Consider the following 12957-nt stretch of genomic DNA (forward strand, 5'->3'; position numbering starts at 1 on the left):
ATGTCTTTTATTCCTTTATTGATACACTTCTGCAAATTCAGGACGTGTTCTTGTATTCAAGCCACCAGGATTTTAACGAAACCTCTTTCTCCCTACACTTCTTGTTATAATGGTAGCATATCTGAACTGAAAAGGGAAGCAGTGAAACAACGGAAAATGCTGAAATAAAACAGATTGTAGGAAGCCTGAGAGAATGTCAGTTAGATTTCAGAGTGGGTAATGGAATCTGGTGTTACGGATCACACCATAGAAAATTACAGCTTTTCCAAGGATTAGTTGGTACAGTTATTATGTTACATGTTAATTTTTAAGGAGTCTGCAGCTCACCACATAGCTTAAGTTGTTAAAGATTGCTGACCAGGATGGAGATATAAATTCCGCATATAACAGCACATTACAGGGTGTTCATGGCACCACGAGGATTGCAATACTTAATACCGGCTACTCAATCACTGTTTCATCTGTGGGTATTTGTTCAATATAGTCATGATGTGGCTGCAGAAATTTTATGAAGGATATATAAAGTGATGACTTGTTATAAAAGTAACTTCAGGCTGCATTATTTGACATACAAATAATGGAACCCTTGCAGTAAAGCAACAGTCTAGGTCTACATAACATGATAAAAGCTGTACATAGATTATGTTTGCTCATGTATTGCATTTATAGCCTTGTGTAGGATATCTGTTTATACACAACAGTTTCCTTGTACTCACACTACATAGTTTGTTAAGAGTAATCCTTGTATTTTTTCAGCCCCCCAACACAAAGATGATCAAGGATGGCATTTAGGAACACGAAGGGTAAAAACAGAAATATTCATATGTAGGAATTTGCTGTGTAAATTATACCCCTTGTGCTGTGGAGAATTCCTTCTTTTGGGGAATTCATATTACGTTTAATTACACAACAAATATTACTGATATGTTCAACACCGAAGGGCTCAGTGAAAGACACTATTCATTGAAAACCGCTTTGGTTATTTTATTTCGTTCATCCCACCCTGAATAGTTGTTTGGGTGCTGTACAATCTGTCATTGATGCTATGTAAGTGTTTTACATTGTGCAGTTCTTCATGTTCTTTTGCTTTATTAGACATGTGCTTTATATGACACTTTTAAATATTGCCTGCTGTCTCTTGGTGCTGTCTGCTTTACACAGCAAATTCTAAATGAATTCCCCCACTAGAGATAATAAAGTTAAATGCAACTGAAATCCATTTGTGATTATTTTTTGTTCAGGTAAAGAGTTTAAATAGCTCAATAAGAAATTGTTCACTATATAAAAAGACTTCAGGGATTATCCACAGAAATGCCTGTGGAAGCAGATTCCTGGTGAGAACCGGGCTCCGGGAGCACATAAATTAGCGTTAATCCTGTCTCCGGGTGGTTAACAGGTCATGCCCTCTGACTGGTGCAAATGCACAAACACTGGCCCTCAAGCAGTGTCCTCCAGTCCCCTCAAAACACAACATTAAGAACCAAACAAAGACAAATGAAAACAGGAAAAATCACATATTTTGTCATGGTTACTGAACATGAACCACATCAATACTGCATGTCAATTGGGTCAAATCAATGTCCGTACGATTTCAGCCTAACCCTGGCACTTATCTTAAATGGATATTAAACAAAAACCAGTTTGGCATTCAACATCATGTCTGAAAATATTTCACTACAAAAGAGGACATTGTTTACCAAGGGCTCATACTGTATTTAAGTATGATTCAACACATTGGTTTTATACCTTATGCTACACTTCAAGACCAGTCAATTCTACACTTTATGTTGACTGGTGGGAAGGGGCAGGGGGGAGTAAATCAGATCCTATGAAATCCAAACATATCACCTGTTAACCAAGCATTTGCAAATCAGGCAACAATTCCAGAGCCTCTGTCAGTAAAGGCAGTATTATGGTTTCCGAGGCTGTCTCATGGTTGGCCAGGGGGAGCACGCCCACTGAGCTGTGAACACATTGTATAAGCCATTCTTCCCCTCCGCTGCTCCACTGCACAAAGCTTTGGCTTCGGGAACGGACCTCCATTCCCCCACTCACTGCAGTGCCTTCTGACTGCACAGGAGTTATAAGGCAGTGGTGTCACTGGGAGAGGGAATTTTGAATACAGGTTGGTGAACGGTTGCACATTAGCAGTTTATGATTGTTGAATTTTCAATAAAATTGGAATTGGTGTTAAGTAATCAGGAGGTTACAAAAATGTGCCTTAAAATGTATCTGTCGAATGCATATGAAAATGTAGTTTGATGTTTATTGCCTAAACATAGCTGTATTTTTATACAACAAACACCAGGTTGTTCTCTGGTTTATATACAGTGCAGTGTGTAATTATTTAGACAGAGACACACTATTTGTTGTTTTGGCTCTGTACTCCAGCACATTAGATTTGAGTGATCCATTTTGCAATTGTGGCAATTTTTATATATAGTGCCCAATTTTAGGGGAGCAAAAGTAAGTGGACAATTGGCTGCTCTGCTGTTTCTTGCTTTATGTATTTGCATTATTACTTCATGCACAAGAAACCTGACAAACAGTCTAGAGTTGATTCTAGGAGTATATGCATTTGGAGTCTGTTGCTATTGTCTCTCAACTTGAGAACCAAATAAGTGTCAACGTCAGTAAAGCAAGCCGTCGAGAAGCTGAAAAAGCTGCATAAATCAGTCAGAGACATTTCCAAAAGGTTGGGTGCATCAAAGTCAAATGTAATGCATTTTTAGGAAGCAAGAAAGCACCAGTGAGCTCAGAAATAGTAAACAACCTGGAAGACCACGTAAGTCCACTGTAGTGCATGACCAAAGAATACTTTCAATTGTGAAGAAAAACCACTTTTTAACCATCAAACAGATCAAAATCATGCTCCAGAATGCAGACATAAATGTGTTAAAAATTCCCAAAAAGTTAGCTAAAAAGTGCATTCAAAAAACTGTAGAATTAAATGAAAATGAGCATTAACCTGCACCAAAGTTATCTAAAGAGAAAAGTGTGAGAAAAAATGGGTCAGCTTTTAATAGACATACATTTCCTTGGATTGTCTTTTGTTCAATCACTTCAAAACACACCTTGTTAGATCACAGGTTTCCCTGCAAATTTTTTGTTTTCCTAGTTTCAAGCTATGATTCCTGTTCTTGTATGGGCACTGTATCATTGAAGTGTATAATTCAGGCCAACGACAAAAACTTCAAAGGGCTGTTTTTTCACTCTTTTTTTAAAACAAAGATGACTTCAAAGGGCTGTTGTTTTGCTCTTTTTTTAAACAAAAATTATATATGTCATTTTCATTAAATTCTTTGGTTTAAGTACATCTTCGATATTAATCAGTTACTATGTTTCCATTTGTGTAGAATTAGACTTTTAGAGAATATAAGTTTCCAACATTGGATGGAGAGCATTCTGCACATAGATAATGCACTAATGCTAAACCTTGAGGTATGTAGTAGGTATGAAATAACAGAAAATGCTAAAATAACAGACTTAAATGCAAAGTAAAGAAAATTTTAGTTTGCTTTACTGTGTTATTTTATGTTATAAAAAGTTAATTTCTTCAAAAATAAAAGAATCACATCTTAGCTAGATGAAGAAACCGTGCATCCCCACGTGTCCCTGACACAACAAGAGGGCGTGGCTCATGTCACATGGTACTACTGTTCTAAACACAAGGCAATTTAGAAACTCCCGTCCCATCTTGTCTTAGTGACAGTTCTGCACAATAGTAAAGGTAGTTTTTATTGCTCCAAGATACATTTGCTGTGATATTCTGTTGCAAACATGTGTGCTGGACAAGTTTATTGGTCTGGAAAGGACTCTTTTTAATGTAACATTCTACACCAACTCAGCAAAAAGGATCATAACAATTATAACATCCACTAAAACTTCTATTTGAACATATTAGACATAATAGCTTTTTATGCCAATGCCTTCTGGACACTCAAGGTCTTCATTTGGAAATGTTGTGAAGCCTTAAAATGTAGTTCTTGTGAAATTTCACTTAAGCCTATGCAATGTTAGAATAAAAACATACGATTGAAGAAGGAACACATGCATGTCCAATTTTCTGACAACCAGCTGTATGTTACATACATTTACAAACGGAAATATTTATACAGACAGACAAGACTAATACAATTGTTTTAGAAAATCATGGTACAGAGTTTTTTTTTATATGTAACCCTTAAAACATTTTCCACAATTCACTAAAAATATTTTTGTAAGAATACTAAAACTGTGAGAATCGCTGATTTGTTATTGAGTCTACATACAGATGCTAATGCTGCAGAGGGTTACTTTATTATTATTATTATTATTTTTCTTTACAGTTGGCTAATTTATGTAGTTGGCACGTTGAGTGGCCTTTGGTCAGCTGAAATCTGAGAGAGCAAAGTGGGAAGAAAGAAGGAGAAAAAGCAAGGTCAGCATTGTCATGAACCAGAAAAGATTAGCAAGTCTCATACTGAGAGAACAGTTACAAAATCAATTACAGCTGCAAATAAATCAAGCTAGTGAAATACAGGCTTTTTGAGGAATAATATTGCCTTGTGTGTTAGGTCTGCATTATAGGTACAAAGATCATATTGCAATATTTATATTTTTAAAAAATGCTGTTGTTTCATCATATTCTAAAGGTAAGATCTATAGCTGCAGGTGCAGAGTCTATTGTTCCATTTCTAGATCAATCAGAGGGGTCGCTGTTTGCTAGTTTACTAGTGATGAAATATAGATCTGTGATGGCTGAGCAGTAGTAAACTCAGATGTTTCACTTATTGACTGCTTGAGTGAACTGATAGGACTGACAGAACTTTGGAGAGTGCACAAGAGAGCAAGAGAAAGTTTGTGCTGAAAAGAAAGTCATACTTGATGTTTAAAAAATCCTGCAGTAACAATATTGCAATGCATCATTCTGCTCTATTGTGTGCCTTTGTGCTATGCAATGTTATGTCTGTTCAGTTAATGCTATCTTGAATAGATACACTGAACTAAAAAATAAATGTCCAAACAATTATGGCTTGAGGTCACTGACATTAGCATTAGCATCTAATTTCAGGAGGAAAGAGAATTTGAACTTCAAGGCTTGGAGGAGTGAAAGTAAAGAACTCCGCAGTGCTAAGGGAAGGAAAACATGTACATCACTGTTAAAAGTTTCAACCTCTGTTTGTGATTTACAGCAACTCACACCATTGTTTAGGGAATTACCGAAACATTATAAATGGCATAAATGTAAGTTAACTGTCCCTGCATACTTAATAAATCATCAGGGGTGGATGGTTGCACTGATTGGTGAGATGTGGAAGGTGGGTCAGACAAGGACCGGCTTATATATAAGCCGACAAATTTACTTATTAACTCTTTGAGCCCTTCAAAATCCTCAGTGTTTTTTTTTTTTTTTTTTCCGGTTAAACAGGTTTATGTAATAGATAACCCCTCATGCAGCCCCTCATTTTGTTCACAAGACTTACCTCTATTAAGGAATTTCAAGCTTAGGATTAGTTGATAGTCCCTATTATATGAATATAAAAAAACATATTTGCTCACTTTGAAATATATGTTCACTCGAGTATATCTCTAAAACCAAACGTGTCAGTTCAGGTACATCATCTTACATTACAAAAATAGGTATGGAGTAACAACATCATCGAGCCATGTCAATAGGACATACCATTGCTTTATAATGTATAAAAATATCATCAGAGTTCCTGGAAAGAATATGCTTAGATAGCTGAAATGGTAAAATAAAACAGTTGAATATATAGTTTATTTTTATGACACTGCATCCAATTCAAACAAAAACTAAAACAATAATAAATAATAAAATAAAAATAAACATTATATATGTTTCTGAAGTGTTACACTCCAGTGAAGTATGTTCTCTGTGCTCCATAGGTGTTTACTACTGCTGGTATTACTTCTGGTGATGAAACAGCTGAACTTTAACAAAATGCAGGCGTGGTTTTCAAACACAACTCAGACAATTCTCCATATTTGAGAGTCGCAAGCCTCCACTGCAGAACAAAAAATGAAAACAATTAAAGGTGTGCTTTATGATGCCAATTGGCATCACCTGGGTTCAATAAGTTGCCTTATGTTGTTGTAAGCAGAGCTAAGCACTTTGATATTTTCAAATTTTCATTACCAAAAGATTCATGGTTTTAGCCTCTTTGAAACGAGACCGTACATGAATATGTTAAGAGCTAATCCAGCTCAGCAATTGAATACCTCTACAAAAATGGAACTTTACTTCTGCTTCTAAACACAGAGTGGATTTTGTTATACAAATAATTGTTTAATTAGGCCAGTAGTAAATCCAGCCATCTCCACCAAGTAACAAAACTAAATAGCACTGCACTGGTTTTCGCTTGAAACTGGAACTGCTTCTAAAAATTTAAATCCCAACTGGCAGGCCTCAACAACCATTATCTATATAGACAGTAATACTTTCAATTAATGATTTCAGTTAAACGTCAGAAATTGCATTCAAACATAAAATCAAAATGACCTTGATTCTTGTGGCTTCTGTGGCCATGCTAAATTTCTTACCCCCAATGGCTCTGGTGTGCTGTGTGTCTTCAGAAAGTAAAGAAGAATTTAAAAAAGAAGAGACATCTTCAGGACACCCCAAGTTTTAAAATAGAGATGCGACCTGAAGTGTGACCTGTAATTGTAAATGTTTCCATTGATGTTTGTGGAGGGGAGAACAAGGATAGTAAAATATAATACCACATCTGTTTATACTTGTGTTAAACACATCCTCATTTCACCACTTCTGCCAATACTCACAGCCAATCATTTCACAGTGTCTGCTCTGGGCAACTAAATAATGTATTAAAGCAGAAGAAGAAGAAGAAGAAGAAGAACTCAGCATGACTCAGTTAAACTTTTATTCGGGAGACCCAGTTGAAATGCTGTTCACAAAATCTAACTAAATCTATAAGTAATCTCTATACTTGGCAGTGAGAGACATTTTTAAGGAAACCACACGTATTCAATACAAATATCTCACTTAAGTGCTGATAGTATGAAGAATAACCTGTTTCATTCAGGCAATTCTCTTTTCAGCTTTAAACAGAACGTGTTTTAGTGGGCATAGCTTCATAACGGTGATTCACCTTCAATAGACAGGCAAGACTGGTTTTGTGGGCGGTCTCAAGGTCGGCAGTGCCGGGGATTGAGAAAGAGAAGGAAGCAGAGCTATTTGCTGTTGCTCAGAGCAAGAGCACATGGTTACGTTCTGTGCATCTGAAAAGCTGATTGGAGGAACAGAGAGGAGGGTGGGAGCTCCTGTCTGCCCATCCAGTCGGGTGCAGGGATTATTAAAGCAGCACAACGAGTAGAGGGGGAGGTCAGGCAGCATGCTGATGCAAGAATGAAGGGGTACTTTGACAATGGAAGGAGATGTATCTCTGAAACAGAGGAAGAAGCAAGTCGTTCTTGACTACAGCACATGGTAGGATCCAGACACAAGTGTGGCGCTGGAACAGATGGCTCTCTCTCTCTCTGTCTCACTCTCTCGCTCCCTCTCTCTATCTCTCTCTGTCTATCTCTCTCTCTCACGCACTGTCTCTGTTGTGTGTATCTGTGTGTGAGTAAAGTACAATGAGAGCTTTTTAATTTTTCACTTGGATTATGTATTTCCTTTTCTACTTAATGTAATTAATAGATTAGCATCTACTTTGCCTTCTGGACTGAGGTGCTTGTGTCCTTCCTGGACTGGTGTATCCAGGAAGTACACATGGTGTGTACACATAATGTACTGTAGAAGCAAAAGATGGCCAGGGAAGTCAGTTTTGCCACGGAGCTAAGCTGTAAATTGCCGGAGTGATTTAGTCCATCAGAAAGTTTCCATTTGGAAAATTGAGATTATCTCTCACATTCTTTCTGAATGTTACCTAAAGGCTAAAAAAATTAAGGACTCACCGGTTGTCCGTGGGCTACTTTTTTAAATCCCCAAACTAAAATGAATGAAAAGAGAAATACTGAATTAAAAAATCTTATGGAGGACATTTATGTGTAAAAATGTAAGAAGATATAATGCAGAGAACAAGTTTGGTTGGATGTAGAGCATTACATTTTAAAAGAATCAATGGTTTTGACTTGCTGTTCACCTAAACACTCCCCATTTTATGTTGACATAATACAAAAATGTCCTAAGGGCCAAACCCAATGTACATATGATGCATATGTACAGTTGGCTTCTTATTAAAAAAGGAAAACAGCAGTTGAGAAAGAATTCACCTCTGCAAAGTGAATAAACTTTAAAAAGTACGGTACCAAGGAAAAAGGCCAAGTTGCTCTGTCACCAATTGAAAAATTGATCCCTGTCCAAACAGCGCTACTTTTCCAGTTGTTTGACTAAAAAAGTTATTTGTATATGTTTCATACATTTAGCTAAATGTTTTATACATTTATTTCTACATTTAGCTAAACATTTTGTACATTTAGTAGAAGTTTCATGCATTTTGTTAAATGTTCATATGTATATTTTGCTAAATGTTAAAAACCACTAAATAATAAAACATTTAGCTTATATATAATTCTGGGATAGTCCATTTATACTTATCATTATGTAGGAAATGTTGGAAAAAAGGTAATTTTTGTAAAAATGTGAGAAATTGATATTGTGGTTAAATGTGGGACAAACGCATAATAAAATAATTGTTAATGTCACATTTGGCACCCCATAACTTTATATGGTAAACATATTGTGCTTTATTTAGTATTAACTAATGCACAAAGTCATGCAACGCTAATAAGAACATATATATTGAAAATTGCCTTGATGCTTTTGTTTCAGATTTGCCAGTCTTATAACTGGGACCTTGAGCTGTGTGAGAAACTTCTCTACCACTACACTACATCATGTCCTTTTTCACCCACGTGCTGGCCTGCCTGTTTGGCATGGGCTCCTGGGTGGCCATCAACGGGATGTGGGTGGAGCTGCCCCTCATCGTCTCAGAACTCCCCGAGGGCTGGTACCTGCCCTCCTACCTGACAGTCCTCATCCAGATAGCCAACATCGGGCCACTCTTGGTCACCCTGATGCACCACTTCCGTCCGGGCGTGCTCAATGAGAATGCCGTGATCTACGTCATTGTAGCCGTGGGCATGCTGGCCAGCTTCCTCTTGGCCTTCTTCTGGCGTGACACGGTGGAGGTTGGGGGCATCCCCCGCAGCGTGCCTCTCCTGGTCCTCACTCTTTTCCTGTCCACGGTGGACTGCACCTCCTCCGTCACCTTCCTGCCTTTCATGATGAGGCTCAAGCCCCAGTACCTCACCTCCTACTTCATCGGGGAGGGCCTGAGCGGACTTGTGCCTGCCCTCACCGCTCTGATCCAAGGCGTGGGCGTCGTCCACTGCAGGAACCTCACTTGGACGCTCAACGACACGTCGGCCAACTCCACGGGTGCCGGTGCCGCCTCCGACGGGCTACAGGCCATATACCAGCCTGCCAACTTCTCCGCCCAAGTCTTCTTCATCTTCCTCAGCGTGATGATGGTGGTGTGCTTGGTGGCCTTCTTGCTGCTTAACCACCACCCCGCCGTCAGCCGGGAGCGACAGAAGAACAACCGGTACCTCAACGGTGGGATCGGGTCGGGGGAAAAGGGGGACCTCGCCTTCAGCCTGAACCACCAGGCCGAGCAGAAGCCCATGATCAGCCTGCTGGATCCCCCTCCGAGGGCGCCCCGCAGCTCCTTTGGGAGAGGGACCTACACCGCTCCCGAGCTGCTGTTCATCTTTGTGGTGCTGGCCTGGGTCAATGCCCTGACCAATGCTGTGATGCCTTCGGTGCAGTCCTACTCGTGCCTGCCCTATGGAAATAGGACCTACCACTTGGCTGCCACCATGGCTGCAGTGGCCAATCCTGTGGCTTGTTTCATCGCCATGTTTGTGCCTATAAGGTATGTTTGCACATGCAAAGTATGGTGTTTACTTTCTTTATTTACTGTGTGCCATCAAAAAGAGTATTTGTCAATTTAAGCATACAATGCTCTGTTAGTTAGTCGCAGCCAAACTATGCCAATTATTTACCTTTCCATGTTATTGATTAAACCTAAAGTATGTTCTGTGACTAAATGTATGGAGTTGTAATGTGCAAGTGTTAACTGGATATTCCAGATAGCCTAGGTTTGTTTTAAGGTTTACTGTTTGCCGTTAAACTATTTGCATTGCATAATGCAGATCAGTTGATAGGCTACAGTACAAAGGCAAGTTACATAATTAATGTAACTTAAAGCACCTGTGTGATTGTAAAATGAAATGAAAGAAAATCCTTATTTCAAAAAAAATATCTTCAGGCAGGATTTCTTTTTTCTCTTATAGTATATATATTTTTTGCAGCTTGAGATAAAACAATGATACAATTGCAAAAAACAATGCTGCATATGATTTAGGTGTGGCTTAAGGAAAATGTTTCATATGCATTCACCATTACCTGATCTGATTACACTGACACAAGCACAACCACATAAATACAGTGCATCTTAACAAAAAAAAGAGTGAATGAACAAACTTCTGTGTAAAAGTGGCCTCATTGTGCTTTCAGCTGTATAAATAGTAGTATAAATTCAGCTTGCGCATGGCAGCAGCAATCTACTGACTTCACACTGCATTGAACATACATTTAAAGCACATACATACATTTAAATTGATCCAGGTCTTTCAGTCCAGTGTTCAAAGTGGCAGCAAAGACAGAACTATTCTGTATTGTGCAAATGTTGTCTGTGCTATTGGGCTAAATGCAAAGCCTGTTGCATGGCATGGTTGAAAATAGCTGTGAACTTTGCACACGGTGCAGGAATGGCAATGATGTTTTCTCCTTTCCCAGGTCCCTGGCCCTGATGGGATTTCTCACTGTGACGGGTACAGGGTTTGGTGCTTACATCATGACCATGGCCATTTTGAGTCCCTGCCCCCTGCTGGTCCATGAGAGCGCAGGAACCATACTCATGGTGAGCTTCAATTAATTTACCTTTCACACAAGACGTGAGGCAGTCCATGAATGTACACTCGCTGACTGTACTTATGTCTGCATGTTATGAAATCCAGGCTTTTAGGAATGTGTATTCCACTTTTGATATACTGTTCAGATTTGATCAGGTCAATTATTTGCCATTCTGCCATTACTATATGTGTACAAGTGAAAGACTTATATTAATTAGATCTGAAATATCAAGTATATACTTTTAACTGTATGTTTGGTAGTATTAGGCCTACAGCTTTCATATAATGCATGTTTTTCCATATTGCTGAATACACAATGCTATGTAAACATTGTGATTCTAATATTTATACTATTAATTAAGGGATATGATGGCAGAAAAATGGGAACTTAACGATTATAGACTGTCCAGTGTTCAATTGAATGACTGTATGTTTTGTGTGACTACATTGAAAGGGAGGTTAAAGAGGGTTAGATCACTATTGCTTGCAAGATTATTTAAAAGTTGAAGATTATGTGAATGATAGATCAATAGTCTTAGCCTTTGCCTCTGAATGTTCAATGCCCTGTTGTGTTTCTATGACTTCAATCATTACTCTCTCTGTTGCAGGTTGGAGCCTGGGTCCTTTTTATTCTGACACTGTCCTACGTGAAGGTCATCATAGGGGTGATACTGCGCGATGAGGGACACAACGCCCTCGTGTGGTGTGGAGCTGTAGTACAGTTGGGCTCAATGCTGGGAGCCTTGTCCATGTTTCCCCTTGTTAGCGTGTACAACTTTTTTACATCCGGGGATCCGTGTAACACAAAATGCTCATTGGAGTGATGTAGACAATCCAAATGTAATGCACTCAGTCCTTCTACAAGTGCTTCTGTAATGACTTCAGTACTTGTTGTCTTTGCATTTTTGTAAGAAGTTTTACTTCAATCACTTTTTGTCTCCACCCCAAAAAGCATATCTCAGTAGCACTGATCGTGGACAATGGAGTGGAATCACTGAAATAATTTGGGATGTGTCCTTGGGGAGGTTAAAAAGATGTAATTGACTTGGTCATGTTTGACTGATTTGTTTTTGTCTGTGATTTGTGCTTTCCTTTGCTCAGGCTCATGTTATCGTATTTATGGTTACATCAACCGCAGAATCGAAAAAGATTCAATTTATTCCATTAATGTTCTACAATATCATACTAAAAGGCTGTGCATAATCCAAAGACCATGGAAACTAATTGTGTTGTAGCAAAGTGTTTCAGTAGTCTTAACATTTGCAGTTCTTTTAAAGGAAAGAAAAAACACTGATGACTGTTTATACTTGACAGTTAAAACGTCAAGTACAGTTTTATGATGAGTGAAATGTATGTATACAGATGAATACCTCTAGATTATTGCCTTAAGTCAACATATGGTTGTAACTTGAAGATTTTTTTTTTACATCTAATCTCATAATATATGTAAACTATAATGATATCTGCATTGTACAGTCGCATAATTTGTATTACATGTAAACTATAATGATGTCTTTATTTTATGCGCCAATAAACTTTTTAAAAACATCCTAAATATGTTTGGATCTGTCAACGATGCTGTATTTCTGAGGTAATATTTTTTACATTTCATTAATAAAATACATAAAATCCATCTTAACATTTTGATTAAAAACGACAAGTGGTCGTCAATAAAGTAGTGCTAAAATAATGGCACTTGTCAGAAGTTCATGAAAAATCGAAGGCACTTTACTGAGACCACTATAATGACAGAATATTTTGGCCTCCAAGGCTACATGTACAACACCCCCCCCCCCCCCCCCCCCCCCCCCCCCCCCCCCCCCCCCCCCTTGCTGTGGCTCATTACAGTCAAATACACAAAAGCAATGCTAACAGCACCTATGGAGGGGACACAGAGAGGACAGAAAAATACATGCAATTAGGGGTGGATATCTTTGCTGCCCACTCCTATCAATTAACCCCCACCACCATGTCTGTCATGTAGACTCATTTTCACATTCATCTAAGTATATG

General features: G+C 38.4%; 1 protein-coding gene across 2 annotated transcripts; it reads left to right on the forward strand.

Moving 5' to 3' along the window:
- The first annotated feature begins 2016 nt into the window (after positions 1–2016).
- si:ch73-196l6.5 (riboflavin transporter 2) lies at positions 2017–12492 on the forward strand. 2 transcript variants are annotated; one of them, XM_035407442.1, is made up of 4 exons: positions 2017–2125; positions 8798–9902; positions 10829–10952; positions 11553–12492. In XM_035407442.1, the coding sequence occupies exons 2-4, from the start codon at positions 8863–8865 to the stop codon at positions 11766–11768; spliced, it is 1380 nt and encodes a 459-aa protein (XP_035263333.1). In that variant the 5' UTR covers positions 2017–2125; positions 8798–8862; the 3' UTR covers positions 11769–12492. The 2 variants fall into 2 exon arrangements, with proteins under 2 accessions (XP_035263333.1, XP_035263332.1); XM_035407441.1 differs by lacking the exon at positions 2017–2125 and adding an exon at positions 7130–7450.
- Positions 12493–12957: the final 465 nt, after the last annotated feature.

Source organism: Anguilla anguilla, chromosome 1 (assembly GCF_013347855.1).
Source record: "Anguilla anguilla isolate fAngAng1 chromosome 1, fAngAng1.pri, whole genome shotgun sequence".
Lineage (NCBI taxonomy): Eukaryota > Metazoa > Chordata > Actinopteri > Anguilliformes > Anguillidae > Anguilla > Anguilla anguilla.

Excerpts from the sequence above, each read along its gene's own strand:
- si:ch73-196l6.5 (XM_035407442.1), top strand. The coding sequence starts at position 8,863 with ATGTCCTTTTTCACCCACGTGCTGGCCTGCCTGTTTGGCATGGGCTCC. Across the intron at positions 9,903-10,828 it reads GCCATGTTTGTGCCTATAAG|GTCCCTGGCCCTGATGGGAT; the intron begins GTATGTTTGCAC and ends CTCCTTTCCCAG. Across the intron at positions 10,953-11,552 it reads GCGCAGGAACCATACTCATG|GTTGGAGCCTGGGTCCTTTT; the intron begins GTGAGCTTCAAT and ends TCTCTGTTGCAG.